Here is a 21,761-nt window from a genome sequence, read left to right as displayed (position 1 = left end):
ATGAGGCCCCATGCGTTGTTTTCTTTGCTTACCTCCTGGGTTTGCATGATTTTCCTTTGGTCCGGTGGTCATGCCTTCCACTTCAGCTAAAACCCTCCAGATGATAGGAGTATCATGTTGCTCGTTTCACATGGGAAAGCCACTGTCCACCCTCGTCTTGTTCAAATTGCATTCAAATCTAATTTCCATGGCCCATGTGAGTGCGAGCACCACAGCCCTGTGTCAGCTGTCAGAGTTTAGCAATACCATTTCCAAACATGGGCCAGTAGGCAGCCAGCAGGCACTAGACAGCTGAATGCTGGCGGAAAAAAGCCTCAGACACCTATAGCAGTCCAAACAGTGACTCATCCTGCTATTGCCAGGATAAATATGGGAATAAAGGGTATTTTTCTCTAAGCAAGAAGAATTGTCAAAATGCTTATCACTTTATAAAGTATAACAGATTGTGCCTGTTCATGTTTTGAAATGTTCTAACCCTCCACTAGCTTTTATTTTTCTTTGATGAGTTTAATAATGGCTTTCACCTATTTTTCTTCTTTCTAGGAGGCCTGGAGAACTCAGGAGTTTCCAAGCTGTGTTGCCGCCTGAGCTCTGGATCCACTTGGCGGTGGTGGCCTGTGGCAATCGGCTGGAGGAGACGCTTGTCATGCTCAAATCTGCTGTGCTGTTTAGCCACAGGAAGATGCAATTTCACATCTTCACGGAGGAATCTCTGAAGCCTGAGTTTGATAAGCAGGTGATTGTGCAGAAATTGTGGCCCAGTATTTACTGAGTGTAGACAGAGTGCACTGTGGGACATGCATATCCTGTTTCCTAATGTATTTTACTGAATACTCAGCTGTGTGCACACGAACACTTGACTCTGAGCCTTAAAGTTGTCATCTATAATATAGGGATAATTACACCCCCTTAGAGAGAGATGGGGAGGATTAAATGAGGATCAAATGAGATGATGCACTTGAAGCACTTGACCCAGAGCTCCACCCCTCCTGGTGTTACTGACACTGTTCTCAGTGGGAGTCACGTAGCGTTATTTTTATCTGTGTGTATATATATTTATTGAATGACAAATATATGTGCTCGTCAAAATAAATTCAAACAGGGTGTTATAAATGTAAAAGGTAGAAGTCCTTGCTACCCTTGTTCCCCACACAAGAAACTATCAGAGTCAACACTTTTGAGTAATTCTTCTGTATTTTTTTCACATCCAGGGGTGTGTATGTGTATTTATGTATCTGAGAGATTGAGTATGTATATGTGTGTCCATGTATATGTGCGTACCCTTCCTGTATTGAGGAACAAGTAACTGTTTCCTCCCAGTACAGGAGCGCTTTGGAAATACCTGTTTTCTCTGGGCTTGTCGCATGTGTGACTATAAACCAAGCTTTGTTTTCCTGGCGAGGCTTCTCTTGCAGTGAGTTCTTGAGTGCTGGCAGAGAGAACAGCTGTTTTGTTTTGTATCTACCAACTTGTGTCACCAGGGCTACATCCTGCCATCTGGGTAGCCACACTGATGAGAAAGGCCAAAGCAGAATGTTGAGTAACTAAAGACTAATAACTGAAAGCTAGAGAATGTATTATGATTTCTAAAGAAAAAAAAAAAATCACTTTGACATCCTCTCCTAGAGAAGCCAGGGAAGAAACTGCCTTGGAACTTGAAACTGATTGGCAAATACCTTGAGAAAGATCTGCATCAGGGGAAGGGGCAAGCAAAAACATTGAAACACATGTAGGAAGCTTCTCTGAAGCTGTGGTATAACGGGAATTATAATTAATAATAATAATAGTAATTAGGATTTCAAAAATAGAATAGCCTTTATCAAGGGCTTATGATTTATGATTTACTATTATTTAATCCTCATAGCAATTCTTTGAAAAAGTTAATAACCATATCCGTAGTTTACTAATAAAATATCCGTATTTTACTAACTGAGATCATTGAGGCTTAGAGAGTCTCAGTGATTAACTCATCTGATGTCAGTTCAAGGTTTCTGACCCAAATATCCATAAACTTAACTCGACTAGTTCTCAAACTAGTAGACAGAAAACTCAGATTCAAAACTCAGCTCCACTATTCACCTGCTACCTGATCTTGGGCAAGTCTTGGGGGCTTTTTTTGGGCTTCACTAGTCCATTCTAAAGGAGATCAGCCCTGGGATTTCTTTGGAAGGAATGATGCTAAAGCTGAAACTCCAGTACTTTGGCCACCTCATGAGAAGAGTTGACTCATTGGAAAAGACTCTGATGCTGGGAGGGATTGGGGGCAGGAGGAGAAGGGGATGACAGAGGATGAGATGGCTGGATGGCATCACTGACTCGATGGACGTGAGTCTGAGTGAACTCCGGGAGTTGGTGATGGCAGGGAGGCCTGGCGTGCTGCAATTCACGGGGTCACAAAGAGTCAGACACGACTGAGCGACTGAACTGAACTTCCCCCTCTGCAACTTGGGACCAGTAGGAGTGATAAAAAAAGATGCTTATCTGTACCCAAGATAGGCTAGGTCAGGCTGCGCTAACAACTTCCGGAAAGCTCAGAGACTTTCCACATGCCTGCTACATGTCTCAGAGAGCCTCTCCACACGGCCCTCTCAGCCTGGGACCAGAGTTAACAGAGACCATTCTTGCATGTAGCTGGCACCTGTTGGAACATTTGGCCTCTGCAGTTCTTGAGATGCCACTAAAGGAAAGACAGGGACTATCAGATCCCCACGGTGCCTTTCACTCCCTCCGCTTGACACTGACATTTCTGTTCCTATTTAACTGTCCAGCAGCAGCCGGTCACAAGACCCACCCAACTCCAAAGGGGCTGAGAAGTATGCTCTGTGCAGGAATGGAGCAAAAGTGGCTATGGGCCAACACTAGTTGGGTCACGTACAGTATCCATTGAACAAGTGTTTATTGAGTACCTACTACATGCTAGAAGTTGGGGCATGAGAATGGAACAGAACAGAATGCAGACTTAAATTTTAAAAAGAGAAGGAAGATGTATATATATAATTACAGATGTGTAACAGTTTGTGTTTTCTGAAGGGCCCCCCTGATCCTGCCTCCTACTGTTCACACCTGTATGTATTTTCCTCCTGTACTGTCCCAGGGCTGGCCTGCATGACCAGTAGCATAGGGAAGAAGTGACGCTATGTCACTTCTGAGATTAGATCTAAAAAGGCAGTGCACCTTCCATCCTGGTTGTGCTCTTTCTCTCTTGGAGGCCAGCTTTTGTATCAGAGCAGCCCTTGCAGGAGACCATGCATTAAGGCATGAAGACTTCTTGCTGACATTCATGCACATGAACTTGGAGACAGGACTTCTAACCCCATCCAGCCTTCAGATGACTCACCCTCAGGAGGGCTTCTCATCCAGAGCAACCCAGCTCACAGATTCCTGACCTTAAGAAATAATATGAGATAATGAATGTTTGTGGTTTTAAGCTACTAAGTTTTAGGGTCATTTGTTATAAGGCAAGAGGTGATACAGATATATCTACATACATAATATGTGTGTGCATGGATGCTCGGTAGCCCACCAGGCTCCTCTGTCCATGGAATTTTCCAGGCAAGAATACTGGAGTGGGTTGTCATTTCCTTTTCCAGGGATCTTCCCAACCCAGGGATTGGACCTGCGTCTCTTGCATCTCATGCACTGGCAGGCAGATGGTTTAGCACTGTGCTACCTGGGAAACGAAAGTCAGAGACGACTGAACGACTGAGCACGAGCACATAATATGTACGTGTACATAACGTAGAGTATGCCAGATGTCCTGCTATGTGACATCTGAGGCTGGGTCAGAAAAAGGATACAGCTTCTGCCTGGCTATCTCTTGGGATGCCTGGCCCTGGAACCTCGCCACCATGGAGTGAGAAAGTCCAAATTCACCTATAGGAAGAAGCCCACACAGAGAGAAGTCAGGTCCCCAGCTGGTAACCAACCTCCACCACCAGACATGTGAGAACAAGCCGTTAGATGATTCCAGCCCCCAGCCTCAGTAGTAGTTGAGGCCCCAGACATTGTGAAGCAAAGTCAAGCCGTCCCATCTGTGCCTTGTCTGATTTTTTTGATCCTTGGAATCTATGAGCATAATAAATGGTTGTTTTGTACTACTAAGTTTTGGAGTAATTTGTTCTGAGTCATAGTACCTGCTGCTGCTGCTGCTAAGTCGCTTCAGTTGTGTCCGACTCTGTGCGACCCCAGAGATGGCAGCCCACAAGGCTCCCCCGTCCCTGGGATTCTCCAGGCAAGATCAGTGGAGTGGGTTGCCATTTCCTTTTCCAATGCATGAAAGTGAAGTCACTCAGATGTGTCCGACTCCTAGTGACCTCATGAACTGCAACTTACCATGCTCCTCTGTCTATGGGATTTTCCAGGCAAGAGTACTGGAGTGGGGTGCCATTGCCTTCTCCTGGGACGTTATAAATTAGGCACTATTGTATGGGAAAATTTTGTAGCTACTTGTGCAGTTGTGTTATGTTTTGCCTTGCTCAGATGACTTTATCCCTTTGATGGCTTATTTCCTCAGGTCTTTATTACATCAGTGAAGCCCAGTTGCAAAGGAAATTATAATAGGGTGTTAAAAATCACAGCAGGACATATGACCCCTTTTTTTTCCATGCTGAGATTATGGTGCCAGTTTAGATGTAAAACATTGGCTTTTTCATAAGTCACAGAATGTGTCTCAGCTTCAATTTCTTCATTTGTATCAAACAAAAATCTATCATAGATCCACAGAAGGGACAAATGATTCTTGCTTTGCTTGTTGTGGAGTATAAGTGTGAGGCCATATCACATTCTACAGATTCCTTGAAATGTTTCTGTCTGGTGGGTACTGTATTAGCCCTAAAACTGTAGATCAGCAGCAGTTGGTTTCTGCCCAGCTATGTGAGATGCTGGTGTGGAGGGGCAGGTTATCGCATCCTTCTCAGGGTTGTCAGTTAGTTTCAACACTGAGGCATCGTGGGAATATCCAGAGTGTCTTGTGATAACTTTCTGGGAGGCTCAGGAACACATACCCCAGCGTCAAAACAAAACAAAATGCTAATTGCCATCATGATCCCTCTGGAAACTGCATTGTGGGCAAGTGCTGTTTTATTGAACTACTTTTTTTTTTTTTTTTAAGCTGTTTAAGAACTAGAGTTTTTTTAAGCTGTAGATATTGGTGTTTACCATCTACATTGTTGATATTGAATATTTGAAAGTTTCATTTATTTTTGTCACCTCATAATATAAAAGTTGAAAATGTCAGCTGGTTGGTTTCTTAACCTCTTCAGGCAGTTCACAATCAAATATGCAATTTACCTTTGCCCCAGACTCAGAACCAGAAAATAGAAGGACACGGAAGTGGGGATGCCCCCAGCCCATTCTGGTGGGGTGCATGAGACATTGCCATTCTGTAATGGTAGACGTAGAGCATCATGCATTTGTCAAAACCCATAAAATTGGGTGATACAAAGAATGAGTCCTCATGTAGACTATGGGCTTTACTTGGTAATGTATTGATACTGGGATACTGGGTCATCACTTGTAACAAATGTGCCACATTTGTGCAAGATGTTAATGATGAGGAAACTGTGAGAGGGGGAAGGGAAGGAAAGAGGATATATGGGAACTCTGTGTACTTCCTGGTCAATTTTTCTGTAAACATAAAACTGCTCTGAAAAATAAAGTCTATTGATTAAAATAATTTTATTATAAGATTAATATAAGCAGAAAAAGTAATATACACTCCCTATAAAAGTTTTAAAGAATACAGAAATGTAAACATAGAAAATGACACCCCCACTTCCATAGGTACCCACTTTTAACAGTTTGGTGCATGTCTGTTCAGATTTTTCTCTACATGTAAAATACACGCATGTATTTTCCCCTGTGTGATAGAACCATATTATAAATTTCTTTTTGAACTTTGCTTTTTCTAAAACCTAACTATATATTGTAGCTGTTTTTTCATAATGGCACATATGCTTGCGTGCTAAGTCATTTCAGTTGTGTCCAACTCTTTGCGACCCCATGGACTGTATGTAGCCTGCCAGGCTACTCTGTCCATGGGATTCTCCAGGCAAGAATACTGCAGTGGGTTGCCACGTCCTCCTCCAGGGAATCTTCCCAACCCGGGGATCAAACCCACGTCTGTTGCATCTCCTGCATTGGCAGGCGAGTTCTTTACCACTGGTGCCACCTGTACTTACCCTTTACAATATCCACTGTGTAGTTCCATCATAATGCATTTTCCCAGTTCCTTATTATTGAGTATTTAATTTGTTCCCAAGGGGATTTTTTTGTTTTGTTTTTTTATTTTTTTCTAAAAACTATATTTTGGTGCAAGTCCTTGGACCTCTATCTTGGGGTTTGTTATTACCACTTTCTAAATTGCCCTCTTGGAAGTTTTTTCATAATTTACCCTTCCAACGTTTAGGTGCGAGTTTCCCATCATTCTTGCCAACTCTGGATGCTGTTTTTTAAAATCTTGACAATGGTCTATTCGGTGAGCACGAGTTACGGTGATAAAGTTAAACTTTCTATGCATGCTACCTGAATAATTTATACGTTGCTACTTAGAAGTTTTAGGTGTTTTTCATATTTCTGGGGTCTAATCACCCTCCCCTTACCTGCTGTCTTTTTCAGCTCCGACAGTGGCCTGATTCATATACAAAGAAGTTTGAGCACAGAATCTACCCCATCACATTTTCGGCTGGAAACCCTCAGGAATGGAAGAAATTATTCAAACCCTGTGCTGCCCAGAGACTCTTTCTTCCGGTAGGAACACCTGCTTTTAATAAGATGCTGCTTGGGAGAGAATTGCATTTGGAAACATCATGGAATTAACTAGCGTTTGTTTAGAAACATTTTAATTACAGTGGTTACAGTGGAAAATATGTTCCTCTTAGATTTTGTAGTTGATGCTCTTAATGATCAGGGTGTTCAGAGAAGGTCCCTGTGGTTGAGAAATTGTCTTTCTCAAAGATTGAGGGACTGAGAATATCCAGAGCATTCTTGATTATGAGTCTTTGTGACTATGGATCCACATTTACTAGCTCTGTGGACCTCACTAAATCTCTAAACTTCTCTAAGCCTCACTTTGCTCCATAAGCTTGGCACATAGTTGCTGCTCAATAAATGTAATTTTAGATTTTCATTATTTCTCTTAGAATAAGAACTACTACCGGATGTCACTCTGTTGCTGTTGTTGCTTTGGTCACTAAGTCATGTCTGACTCTTGCGACCGCATGGACTGTAGCTGCCAGGCTCCTCTGTTCATGGGATTTTCCAGGCAAGAATACTGGAGTGGGTTGCCATTTCCTTCTCCAGAGTATCTTCCTGATTCGGGGGTTGAACCCACATCTCTGAGATTGGCAGGCAAATTCTTTACCACTGAGCCACCAGGGAAGCCCAGCTGAAACTTTGCTAGGGAATAATTCCGAGAAGGTCCAGAGTTCCAGTTCACCTTTTCCATCTGGAGTGTTCAAGTTGAAAGTCTTTGTTTCCTTTAAAAATAATCCTAAGTCGCGCGCGAGCGCAGCGGTGGGAGGCGGCGACGAGCCGGTGAGTGCGGGCAGCGGGTGACCTGGTGGCCTCGGGCGGCCGTCAGCCCAGCTTCGCCCTTGCCGCGGCTTCTCCGTGGTCTTCTGTGAGACTCCGCTCGGCCCGGGCCCCAAGGGCTGCCCGCCCCGCACCCCTTCGGCCTGAAAAAAAAAAAAAAAAATCCTAAATAGAAAAGCACCAAAGATATACCAAAACTGACAATATCACTGAATAAAATGGCAGCTTTGACTTGTGAATTGCAGCCTTGACATTTGTGAAGGTCATGCTTTCAGTAAACATTTATTGAGTGCCCATTAGGTGCTAAGCTCTGGCTTAGTGATGGTGATATGGCAGTGAACAAGACATCTGTGGTCTTTTTTATTTTTTTTAAATTTTTATTGAAGTATGGTTGATTTACAATGTTGTGTTACTTTCTGCTGGACAGCGAAGTGAGTCGGTTATAGCTAACATATATCCAGTCTTTTTTAGATTCTTTTCCCATACAGGTCATTATGGAGTATTTAGTAGAGCTCCCTGTGCTGTACAGCAAATCCTTAATAATTATTTATTGGTCTTGCCCCCTTGGAGTTTGAGTCTAGCATGGAAATGAACAAGAACTTAGAAATGTGATCCATGCTGAGATGGAGAACAGAGTCTCATGTAACATAGGGTTACACTTTGATCTGGGGGATATCTAGATGGTTCTTTGATCTGGGGGATATCTAGACGGTTCTGTTGAGGAATGGCTTTTATGCTGAAATGTGGAAGAGGGAGTAGTAGCAGGCGGTGGTCACTGGGTGCCTAGAGTCTGAGAAGTAATGAGAGAAAAAGGTTCCAGGTAAATGGAATAGTAGGTATACAGGCCCTACTACAAAAGTAGGAAGGCACATGTTTGAGAAGATAGAAGATTCCAGTAACTGAAAACAGAGTGTGGTGGAATAGAAGGGGTTGACAGGGTCTGGAGCTTGCAGACTCTATAAGCCATGTTGGAATGTCCGATCTTTGTGTTCAGGACAGTGAGATGCCACTGAACAATTCTTAGCTTGGAAGTGAGATGATCTGACTTGGGTCTTGAAGAGGATTCAGGGATTTCCCTGGTGGTTCAGTGGCTAAGACTTCATGCTCCGATGCAGGGGACTGGGTTCAATCCCTGGTCAGGGAACTAGATTCCACATGCCACAACTAAGATCTGGCACAGCCAAATAAATAAATACATATTTAGAGGGAAAAAAAAGGATTCACTTGTTCATTACAGTGGAATTGCTGAGACCAATTAATACTGACTTCAGCTATGGCAGTTGGTTGCCTTAGAGATGGATATAGACCATGCCTCCATCCCTATGAGTAGCTGGCTGTGACAGCTGAAGTGGGGGTGATCAAGATTTCACCAAGGTTTCTGATCTGAACAGCTTTTTAAGTTGATCTGTTTGAAATTGCCAGTATTCAGCTATTTATAACCTACAAAAAACGCTGTTTCTTTTAGTTCAACCTATACAGTGTATGTGTGTGTATGTGTGAGCTCAGTTGTGTCCAACTCTCTGCGACTCCATGGATTGAAGCCTGCTGGACTCCTCTGTCCATGCAATTTTCCAGGCAAGAATACTGGAGTGGGTTGCCATTTCCTTCTCCAGAGGATCTTCCCGACCCAAGGATCAAACACACATCTCTTGTGTCTCCTGCATTGGCAGCAGACTCTTCACCACTTGGTCACTTGGGAGTGTATAATAGTAGTGCTATTTAGAGATGGAAAAGGGGACTTGCCTGGCGATCCAGTGGTTAAGACTCTGTGCTTCCACCATAGAGGGCGTGGGTTCAGTCCCTGGTTGGGAACCTAAGAGTCCATACGCTACATGGTGGGGCCAAAAAACACAAAAAATGTAAAAACAAAACTTAGAGATGGAAAAGGCTATAAAGAAATACCATTATTTGTAAGGGAGAAGATTAGTTTAATTGGGATCATATTTTGATTTTGAGGTACCTTGGAAACACCCACACAAGGAGGCCTTACCATCTGTTGGTCTGAAACCCCAAATGGCAAATGGCATTTCTAGCGTTTCCTACTCAGAACCCGTGAAAAAGAAATACAAGCTGGATGTACTATTGGTGGAGATTTGCTGCACAAGTTCACTGACTACTAAATGACCTGTCTTTCACGTGGTACAGCCTTTAGTACAGGTTGAAATGGGATTCACTTTATGAAACAAAGTAAGAAGTGGCTCAGATGGTAAAGAATCCACCCACAGTGTAGGAGACCCAGATTTGATCCCTGGGTGTGGAAGATCCCCTGGAGAAGGGAATGGCAACCCATTCTTGTATTCTTGCCTGGGGAATCCCATGGACAGAGGAGCCTGGAGGGTTACAGTCCAGGGGTCTCAAAAAGTCAGAGACAACTGAGCGACTAACACTTTCACTTCAAGAAGCAACTACCCTAAATCAGAACTAAAATCTGTGGGTTGGTGTTATGAAAACTATTTGAGAAGACAAGAAAAAAATCTCAAGCTTCTGCTTAACTGTTTTAGGGGAAAAATATTAGAAATCCCAAGTAATTATTGGAAAATTGTCTCCCCAACCTACCAAAAAAATAGTAACAACCCAGTAGAAGACATTTGAATTTTCCCTGACCTTGAATTGTGACTTTACTGCCACTACTAAAAAAACAAACCTACCACACGATGATTTTCATTCATTCCCCGCTGAACAAGTCTATTCCATTTTGAATGACAAATGAGTGCTGGAATTCCTTATCTGCTTTTGATAATGGAAAGTAGCCCTTCTTAAAAATAATAAAGAGAGATTGTGGTTGACAGGACAGTTACTTTCCCTGAGTTGTATATCATAACAGAAGATTATAAACATGGCTTTTCTGGACATCAGTGAGATATATTGATCTTCATGGTAATTTGAAATAAAGTCTGGGTGATGTTTTCCTTGGAATTTGTCTCTATAAAACCAAATCAAGGGTGCTGCTCAGTCAGTGCAGAGGAGATGGAGATTCTAAAGTGCAAACATTCTGGCCCTGGTCAGTCAAATACTGAGAAGCAGTCTTACCTTTTTTCTGAGGGGGTGTCGTCTGTAGATGAAACCTTTTCTCAGGTAAGTGAAAGTGAAAGTAGCTCAGTTGTGTCCGACTTTTGCAACCCTGTGGACTCTACAGTCCATGGAATTCTCCAGGCCAGAATACTGGAGTCGGTAGTTTTTCCCTTCTCCAGGGGATCTTCCCAACCCAGGGATCAAACCCAGTTCTCCCACATTGCAGAAGGCTTCTTTACCAACTGAGGCACAAGGGAAGCCCGAGAGTACTGGAATGGGTAGCCTATCCCTTCTCCAGGGGATCTTTCCAATCCAGGAATTGAACCAGGGTGTCCTGCATTACAGGAGAATTCTTTACCAAATGAGCTATCAGGGAAGCCCTTTTCTCAGGTAAGATTTTACTAATCAGAGCATGAACCTTTGCAAGTCAAACCTATTAGAGTCTCAAGAACAATCACTGGAATTCAGATCCCACCAATTCAAGATTTATGAAGTCCTAAATCAATCAATGGTCATTAACTTTTCTGTTTCTGTGAGCAGTGGATCTAAGGACCATTATCAGTGCAAGCTAACAGGTGACTTGATGAAGCTCCCTAGGCTGCATGAAGCTCAAAGTATTTAAAACAATATGCCAACCACAGATAAGTCAAATCTGTCCTTTCAAATTTATCCTGGAGGACTGTTCCCTTTTTGCTTAGTAAAAGCCAAAAAAAGCCTTTACTTTTGTAAGAACAACTGTTTTGTGAATTCACATCACCTTTTCTTTATTTAATAGGAATTAGTGAGATTTTATACTGAATCTCCACATTTTGTTACACAACGTGCCTGTTTGATTATAAAGACCTATCTCCTCAATAATGTTCCTCTCTGCAGATCCTGGGCTTCCCAGGTAGCACTAATAGTAAGAACCTGCCTGCCAATGCAGGAGACCTGAGACTCAGTTTCAATCCCTGTTAGTTATCTAGGCTCCTCTGTTCATGGAATTCTCCAGGCAAGAATACTGGGCTGGGTTGCCATTTCTTTCTCCAGGGGATCTTCCCAACCCAGGAATGGAACCGGGGTCTCCCACATTGCAGGCGGATTCTTTACCAGCTAAGCTACCAGGGAAGCCCATAAACTCTCACTAATTCCTATTAAAGAAAGAAAAGGTGATGTGAATTCACAAAACATAAATATGTCCTGAGAATTTTTTAACTGTATTTCCAATGAACTTGTCCCATTCTTTAATATTTCAAAGTAATACCATGCCAAATAAAAATCTTAATTACCTAGATTTTCTATGTAACATCAAGAGCAACAACATATAACCTTCCCTTTTTGCACTTATAGTTTGTTAAAGAGGTCTTTATCTGGTTCCAGTATTTGGAAAACTTTATGCCCACTAGGAGAATGTTCTAATGCGTCTGCCATATGTTGAGGGAAAAGAGAGGTTTACTTGGCTTATTAGAACCTTGTTTTATTATAACTTTTTATAATTAAGGTAAGGTTTTTGTATTATCAATAATATGTTTCAAAATTAGCAATTAACATTGAGACTTTCTTGGAAAGAACCTTTTGTATTTCAACAAACATTGACAGGCAAATAGGAATATATTAAAAAGCCTTATTAAGAGGAACATCAGTTCGCATCATCATAAATGATGTCTGTATATTTCATCAAGCCCTAAGAGGCCTTATATTATCAGGATGAAGTTAACTACCTAAAAAATTGCATGAAAATGACCCTAGACACCAATTTTGTTCAACAAGTTTTCCACATTTACTCACACATTATTAAACATTTGACATTTAGGATATTAGTTACAACTCTTGGTTACCTGTGAGAGAAACTCAATTTCAGCTATGAATAGCTAAGCAGAGAAAGTGAAAGAGGAGAATTCAAAAATTGGCTTAAAACTCCAGGACATGGAAGCAACCTAGATGTCCATCAGCAGACGAATGGATAAGAAAGCTGTGATACATATACACAATGGAATATTAATCAGCCATTAAAAACAATATATTTGAATCAGTTCTAATGAGGTAGATGAAACTGGAGCCTATTATACAGAGTGAAGTAAGCCAGAAAGAAAAACACCATACAGTATACTAATGCATATATATGGAATTCAGAAAGATGGTAACAATAACCCTGAATGCAAGACAGCAAAAGAGACACAGATGTATAGAACAGTCTTTTGGACTCTGTGGGAGAGGGTGAGGGTGGGATGATTTGGGAGAATGGCATTGAAACATGTAAATTATCACATGTGAAAAGAATCGCCAGTCCAGGTTTGATGCATGATACAGGGTGCTCGGGGCTGGTGCACTGGGATGACCCAGAGGGATGGGATGGGGAGGGAGGTGGGAGGGGGGTTCGGGATGGGGAACACATGTACACCCATGGCGGATTCATGTCAACGTATGGCAAAACCAATACAATATTGAAAAGTAAAATAAATAAACTGGAAAAAGAAAAAAAAGTTGGCTTAAAACTCAACATTCAAAAAACTAAGATCATGGCATCTGGTCCCATAACTTCATGGCAAATAGATGGGAAAACAATGGAAACAGTGACAGACTTTATTTTCTTGGGCTTCAAAATCACTGCAGATGCTGCCTGCAGCCATAAAATTAAAAGGTGTTTGCTCCTTGAAAGAAAATCTATGATGAACCTAGACAGCATATTAAAAAGCAGAGATATTACTTTGCCAGCAAAGGTCCGTCTAGTCAGTTCAGTTCAGTTCAGTCGCTCAGTCGTGTCTGACTCTTTGCGACCCCATGAACCACAGCATGCCAGGCCTCCCTGTCCATCACCAACTCCCGGAGTTTACCCAAACTCATGTCCATTGAGTCGGTGATGCCATCCAGCCATCTCATCCTCTGTCATCCCCTTCTCCTCCTGCCCTCAATCTTTCCCAGGGTCTTTTCCAGTGAGTCAGCTCTTCGCATCAGGTGGCCAAAGTATTGGAGTTTCAGCTTCAACATCAGTCCTACCAATGAACACCCAGGACTGATCTCCTTTAGGATGGACTGGTTGGATCTCCTTGCAGTCCAAGGGACCCTCAAGAGTCTTCTCCAACACCACAGTTCAAAAGCATCATTCTTTGGGGCCCAGCTTTCTTTATAGTCCAACACTCACATCCATACATGACTACTGGAAAAACCATAGCCTTCACTAGACGGACCTTTGTTGGTTAAGTAATGTCTCTCCTTTTTAATATGCTGTCTAGGTTGGTCATAACTTTCCTTCCAAATTTTCAGTTCAGTTCAGTCGCTCAGTCATGTCCGACTCTTTGCGACCTCATGAATCGCAGCACACCAGGCCTCCCTGTCCATCACCAACTCCCGGAGTTCACCCAGACTCACGTCCATCGAGTCGGTAATGCCACCAGCCATCTCATCCTCTTCATCCCCTTCTCCTCCTGCCCCCAGTCCCTCCCAGCATCAGAGTCTTTTCCAATGAGTCAACTCTTCGCATGAGGTGGCCAAAGTACTGGAGTTTCAGCTTTAGCATCATTTCTTCCAAAGAAATCCCAGGGCTGATCTCCTTCAGAATGGACTGGTTGGATCTCCTTGCAGTCCAAGGGACTCTCAAGAGCCTTCTCCAACACCACAGTTCAAAGGCATCAATTCTTCGGTGCTCAGCCTTCTTCACAGTCCAACTCTCACATCCATACATGACCACAGGAAAAACCATAGCCTTGACTAGATGAACCTTTGTTGGCAAAGAAATGTCTCTGCTTTTCAATATGCTATCTAGGTTGGTCATAAGTTTCCTTCCAAGGAGTAAGCGTCTTTTAATTTCATGGCTGCAATCACCATCTGCAGTGATTTTGGAGCCCCCCAAAATAAAGTCTGACACTGTTTCCACTGTTTCCCCATCTATTTCCCATGAAGTGATGGGACCAGATGCCATCTATGATCTTCGTTTTCTGAATGTTGAGCTTTAAGCCAACTTTTTCACTTTCCTCTTTCACTTTCATCAAGAGCCTTTTTAGTTCCTCTTAACTTTCTGCCATAATGGTGGTATCATCTGCATATCTTAGGTTATTGATATTTCTCCAGGCAGTCTTGATTGCAGCCTGTGCTTCTTCCAGCCCAGTGTTTCTCATGATGTACTCTGCATATAAGTTAAATAAGCAGGGTGACAATATACAGTCTTGACGTACTCCTTTTCCTATTTGGAACCAGTCTGTTGTTCCATGTCCAGTTCTAACTGTTCTTCCTGACCTGCATACAGGTTTTTCAAGAGGCAGGTCAGGTATTCTGGTATTCCTGCCTCTTCAGAATTTTCCACAGTTTATTGTGATCCACACAATTAAAGGCTTTGGCATAGTCAATAAAGCAGATACATGTTTTTCTGGAATGCTCTTGCTTTTTTGATGATCCAGTGGATGTTGGCAATTTGATCTCTGGTTCTTCTGCCTTTTCTAAAACCAGCTTGAACATCTGGAAGTTCATGGTTCTCGTATTGCTGAAGCCTGGCTTGGAGAATTTTGAGCATTACTTTACTAGCGTGTGAGATGAGTGCAGTTGTGCGGTAGTTTGAGCATTCTTTGGCATTGCCTTTCTTTGCCGTCTAGTCAAGGCTATGGTTTCTCCAGTAGTTATGTATGGAAGTGAGAGTTGGACTATAAAGAAAGCTGAGTGCCGAAGAATTGATGCTTTTGAACTGTGGTGTTGGAGAAGACTCTTGAGAGTCCCTTGGACTGCAAGGAGATCCAACCAGTCCATCCTAAAGGAAATCAATCCTGACTGTTTATTGGAGGGACCCATGCTGAAGCTGAAACTGCAATACTTTGGCCACCTGATGCGAAGAACTGACTCATTTGAAACGACCCTGATGCTGGGAAAGATTGAAGGCAGGAGGAGAAGGGGACGACAGAGGACCAGATGGTTGGACGGCATCACGAACTCAATGGTCATGAGTTTGAGTAAACTGGGAGTTGGTGATGGACAGGGGAGCCTCGTATGCTGTAGTCCACGGGGTTGCAAAGAGTCAGACATGACTGAGTGACTGAACTGAACTGAAGCAGAAAAGGCAGTTTATTCACTTATCTGACTGTGGAGTCCAGATCAGAGAACTGATCTCAAGCACAACTAGATCCAAAGGCTGCTGTAATGTTACCAGGACTCTGTCTCTCGTAGTCCTTTGCTAGGCTCACATCGTGAGAATGATGATTGATTGAAGCAGCCTGAGAATTATGTTCTAGAAGCTTAGCTGCTGCAGTGGAAAAAGAGCCTGGCAGCCTGACATCTGAAATGTCAGCAGGAGAGTTCTGGAAACTGTTCCCCAATGAAACAAGCATCAGTCAGTTCAGTCGCTCAGTCATGTCCGACTCTGCGACCCCATGAATCGCAGCACGCCAGGCCTCCCTGTCCATCACCAACTCCCGAAGTTCACTCAGACTCACGTCCATCGAGTCAGTGATGCCATCCAGCCATCTCATCCTCTGTCGTCCCCTTCTCCTCCTGCCCCCAATCCCTCCCAGCATCAGAGTCTTTTCCAATGAGTCAACTCTTCTCATGAGGTGGCCAAAGTACTGGAGTTTCAGCTTTAGCATCATTCCTTCCAAAGAAATCCCCGGGCTGATCTCCTTCAGAATGGACTGGTTGGATCTCCAAACATAACTGATTATATGTATATATATATATATATATACACATATATAAAGACTTTTTATGTGGACCATTTTTTAAAAATTTGTTGCAATATTGCTTCTTTTGTTTGTGTTCTGGTTTTCTGACCCTGGGGCTTGTGAGACGTTCCCTTCATTGGAAGGCAAAGTCTTAAGCATTAGACCTGAGGGGAGTCCCAGAACATTATTTTTAAAACAACTATCTAGAATCTTTGGAAACTGTCCTAATGGCCTAAGCAAATGAAAAAACAGATTTCTTACTCAAGGAAATCTACTAAAACTTAATAAGAAAGAGTGAGAATTTGTGCGAATTGAGCCATGACCCAGTCTTTCCCTCTCCCCTTCTAGCTCAGCATGGTGGACACCCAACTCAGTTCAGTCAAGAACATAGGAATCCTTTCCTCCACAGCTCCCAGTTGAGGGATATGGTATTTTCTTGGGTGCACGGGGTGGGGAGGTCATCAGCATTTCTCATCTCTACCAGCAGTGTCTTACAGAAGCTTAAATTCCAGGCAAAAATGGCCAAGATTTCAGAGGCTCCCTTCCTTAAGAGAAAGCTTCATGAGAGCAAGAAGCTAAATAAACTATAGGCCAGTTAGTTTACAAGGGAGAACCAGGGAAAAAAATATAAAAAGTGCCCTTCTGGTCAGAACAAAGTTCAAAGATCAGCTTCTAAAACTGTCCCCTCAGATGTGCCTGAATTTAATGGATCATCCTGCAGAGCAACTCATGCTCAGGCCATTGTCAAAAATAGAAGAGCAATCAGCTGCAATTAGTGAAGGCTAACAGCTGTGTCATCGATAAAGCAAGAGAGTTCCAGAAAAACATCTATTTCTGCTTTATTGACTATGCCAAAGCCTTTCACTGTGTGGATCACAATAAACTGTGGAAAATTCTGAAAGAGGTGGGAATACCAGACCACCTGACCTGCCTCTTGAGAAACCTGTATGCAGGTCAGGAAGCAACAGTTAGAACTGGACATGGAACAACAGACTGGTTCCAAATATATTGTCACCCTGCTTATTTAACTTATATGCAGACTACATCATGAGAAACACTGGGCTGGAAAAAGCACAGGCTGGAATTAAGATTGCCGGGAGAAATATCAATAACCTCAGATATGCAGATGACACCACCATTATGGCAGAAAGTTAAGAAGAACTAAAAAGGCTTTTGATGAAAGTGAAAGAGGAGAGTGAAAAAGTTGGCTTAAAGCTCAACATTCAGAAGACTAAGATCATAGATGGCATCTGGTCCCATCACTTCATGGGAAATAGATGGGGAAACAGTGGAAACAGTGTCAGACTTTATTTTGGGGGGCTCCAAAATCACTGCAGATGGTGACTGCAGCCATGAAATTAAAAGACTCTTACTCCTTGGAAGGAAAGTTATGACCAACCTAGATAGCATATTGAAAAGCAGAGAGATTACTTTGCCAACAAAGGTTCATCTAGTCAAGGCTATTGTTTTTCCAGTGGTCATGTATGGATGTGAAGAAAGCTGAGCAATAAAGAATTGATGCTTTTGAACTGTGGTGTTGGAGAAGACTCTTGAGAGTCCCTTGGACTGCAAGGAGATCCAACCACTCCATCCTAAAGGAGACCAGTCCTGGGTGTTCATTGGAAGGACTGATGCTGAGGCTGAAACTCCAGCACTTTGGCCACCTCATGCGAAGAGTTGACTCACTGGAAAAGACCCTGATGCTGGGAGGTATTGAGGGCAGGAGGAGAAGGGGATGACAGAGGATGAGATGGCTGGATGGCATCACTGACTCAATGGACATGAGTTTGTGTAAACTCCGGGAGTTGGTGATGGACAGGGAGGCCTGGTGTGCTGCGATTCATGGGGTCACTGAGCGACTGAACTGCACTGAACAGTGGGTATAATTCCAACAGTGGTGAACAACTTATGAGAAAGATTAGAGGAATAGTTAATCAAAAAGAGCCCTGATAAAAACCACTGTCATCCTGGGTGACCGTGGGTACGTACAGGCTGCATCCTCTGAGGAAAAACGTTATAGATTTCACACACAAGATGAAGTGGACTGCACTGAAATAGTCCAGTTAAGATACCAAACAAATAAACAATATCAACAAGCCCTGCACTTTTTGGGGTGGGGTGTAGCATGGGCAGGGGAGAGTTATCCAAAGTTGCTAAAGCAGCCTAAAATGTATTATCATGCTAAAATATATTAACATGCTAAAAATATCATCTAAATTTTTTTCAACAAAATAATATAAGGCAGGCAAATAAACAAGAAAGTGTGACTCATTCACAGGAAAAAAATGCAGGCAACAGAAACTGACTGGTGAGAAGACCCAGCTGTCAGATTTAGTAGAAAAAGACTTCAGAGAAGCCATTATAAATGTATTCAAGATACAAAAGGAACCTGTGCTTAAAAAAGTAAAATATGATATGATGATGTTTTGTAAAATTGAGACTGTCAATAAAGAAATTTAATTTTTTTAAAAGAGCCACCTGGAAGTTCTAGAGTTGACAAGTTGAAAATAACTGAAGTGAAAAAATCAGCTATTGATTTGAACTTAAAGTAGAAAGAATCAGTAAACTTCAAAATAATCAAATATTAAGGTTGTACAACCTGAATAACAGGCACAAATAACAAATAAAATTGAGCAGAGACTTGGAGATGTGAAGTACCATTGGAGCCACCAGGACATGTATGATGGGAGCATCAGAAGGAAAGGAGAGAGAGAAAAGAATAGAAAAAAGTTTTGAAAAAATAATGGTTGTAAACTTGTAAATTTGATGAAAATCTATTTACACATGGAAAATCAACTCCAAGTAAGATAAACTCAAAGAGATCTGCACACAAATCATGGTAAAAACCCTGAAAGACAAAAACAAAGTCTTATGAGCCGCAAAAGAAAAATAGTTGTCACATGTAAGGCAACTCCAATAAGATTAATAGCTGACTTCTCATTAGAAATTGTGGGGACTTCTCTGGTACTGCATCTGAGCCACCAGGGAAGCCCCAAGTGTACTGGAATGGGTAGCCTATCCCTCCTGCAGGAGATCTTCCCAACCCAGAAATCAAACCCAGGTCTCCAGCATTGCAGGGCGATTCTTTACCAGCTGAGTTACCATCAATTCTTGGCTTGGGAAGATCCCCTGGAGAAGGGGATACCCACTCCAGTATTCTCGGGCTTCCCTGGTGGCTCAAACGATAAAGAATCGCCCTGCAATGCAGGAGACCTGGGTTTGATCACTGGTTTGGGAAGATTCCCTGGAGAAGGGTATGGCATCCCACTCCAGTATTCTTGCCTGGAGAATCCCTCAGACAGAGGGGCCTGGGGGGCTACAGCCCAAAGGGTCGCACAAAATCAGAAACAACTGAAATGACTTAGCACTCACGCACTGGGAACCAAGATTCCACATGCCTCATGGTGCGGCCATAAAGGGAAAAAACAAAATCTGTGGATACCCTGAGACCATGAGATAACATTATTTGAAGTGCTAAAAGATGGGGAGAACTGTCAACCAAAAACTTTATATCCCGCAAAATAGTTTTTAAGTTGAAGGTGAAATAAAGTCATTCCCAGATAAACAAAATCTGAGATAATTCATTTACAGCAGAACCACAAGAATAAAGGAAGTTCTTCAGTCTGAAAGCAAATGACTCCAGACAGTGATTAAAAAATCGTGTTAAAAAAAGAGTATAATAAAGGCATTAACGCAAAAGAAAATATAAATGAGTATTTCTTACCTTTTATTCTCTTGATTGATTTTAAAAATGATTGTGTAAAACATTATGTTTATATTTTGGATTTGTACTGTTAAAATATATTAAATAATAATAGCACAAAGTTAGATGAAGAAAAATTATATGGAATAAAAAAATGACAGCAGATAGTAACTTGATTCCACAGGAACAAATGAAAAAAATTAAAAATGGCATATGAAAAAGTTAATATAACAAACACCATAAATATATACTTGTTCTTCTTCTTCTCTCAGCTTCTTTAAAACATGTAAAATTATATGGAGTAGCAATTATACTGTTGGGCTTATAACAGTATTGATGTAATATGTATAACAATGATGTTATAAAATGAAGAAGAAGAAATAGAGTTATATATGACTGACATTTGTGTATCTCACTGGAATGTAGTGTAAATCTGAGGTGTATTCTGATAAGACATATATGATAATCTCTAGAGCAACCACCAAGGAAACATCTCAAAAAGCATGGTGAAAAGAAATGTATTAAAATGCTGCATTAGAAAATACTCAGTGCAAAAGAAAACAGTAAGACTAGAATAATAAAAAAGACATGATACATATTGAAAACAAAAATAGGAGACATAAATTCAGCTCTGTCTATAATCACATTAAATAAAAATGAGTAGAAGTCCAATCAAAAGATAGAAATTGCCAGAGATAGATGATAAAGAATACAATCCAACTATGTTCTGTTTACAGGAGACATACCTCAGGTTCAGAATGCAAGTAAGTTGGAAAAGATATGTCAATCAAACAGCAACCACAAGGAAGCTGGACTGGCTATACTAGTATCAGATAAGGTAGAATTTAAAAAGCAACATTAGTAGAGAAAAACAGGCATATTTTGCCATGATGCACGTGTTAATCCACTAAGAAAATATAACAGTTGTAAACATTTATGCACTGTTTTTGCATTTATGTGAAATGTAAAAGCCCCCAGAGTACTTGAAGCAAAAAATGACAGAATTAGAGGAAGAAATAGGCAATTCACCAATAGTATTAGGCGATTTCAATGCCCCACGTTCAGTAATGGATTAAGCAGTATGCAAAACATCAACAAGGGAATAAAAGACTTGAACAACATTATAAACCCGGTACAGCCAGATAAATAAATATATGTTAAAAACAAAAAAGTTGGAGAGATGGCTGTTTCATCTAATGCACAGAAACCACCACAGAGAGTCAAAGAAAGTGAAGACACAGAGCCATGTGCTCCGAACAAAAGGAAAAGATAAAACTCCAGAAACAGACCTTAATGAAATGGAGATAAGTAATTAACCTGATTTAAGAGTTTAAGGTAATAGTCATAAAGATGCTCACCAAGGTTGGAGAGCAATGCATGAACAAAGTGAGACTTTAAACCAAAAGGAAAAATATAAGAAAGTACCAAATGGAACTCACAGAGCTGAAGAATACAATAACTGGGCTGAAAAATTCAATGGAGGGGTTCAACAGCAGACTAGATCGAGTGAAACAAAAAACTTGAATTTTCAGATCAGTAGTGAGAAAAAGAAGAATGTATTAGGTGTCAGTAAGGTGGAGGGTGGAGAAGGCAATGGCAGCCCACTCCAATATTCTTGCCTGGCAAATCCCATGGACGGAGGAGCCTGGTAGGCTGCAGTCCATTGGGTCGCTAAGAGTCGGACATGACTGAGCGACTTCACTTTTACTTTTCACTTTCATGCATTGGAGAGGGAAATGGCAACCCACTCCAGTGTTCTTGCCTGGAGAATCCCAGGGACAGCGGAGCCTGGTGGGCTGCCGTCTATGGGGTTGCACAGAGTCGGACACGACTGAAGCGACTTAGCAGCAAGGTGGAGGGTGGGGGATGTTCACATCAAAAGATCAGGAATCAGA

General features: G+C 41.8%; 1 protein-coding gene across 1 annotated transcript in view; it reads left to right on the top strand.

The window, feature by feature from the left end:
* Positions 1-21,761, top strand: part of GXYLT2 (glucoside xylosyltransferase 2) — an 85,492-nt gene that overhangs the window by 22,758 nt on the left and 40,973 nt on the right. Inside the window, exons 2-3 of the mRNA XM_061396399.1 lie at positions 544-736; positions 6,616-6,747. Coding sequence (XP_061252383.1) covers positions 544-736; positions 6,616-6,747 — 325 coding nt within the window. The remainder of the gene's footprint in view (positions 1-543; positions 737-6,615; positions 6,748-21,761) is intronic.

Source organism: Bos javanicus, chromosome 22 (assembly GCF_032452875.1).
Source record: "Bos javanicus breed banteng chromosome 22, ARS-OSU_banteng_1.0, whole genome shotgun sequence".
Classification (NCBI taxonomy): domain Eukaryota; kingdom Metazoa; phylum Chordata; class Mammalia; order Artiodactyla; family Bovidae; genus Bos; species Bos javanicus.
The sequence above is the reverse complement of the archived record's forward strand: the minus strand, read 5'-3'. Positions and strand labels throughout refer to the sequence as shown.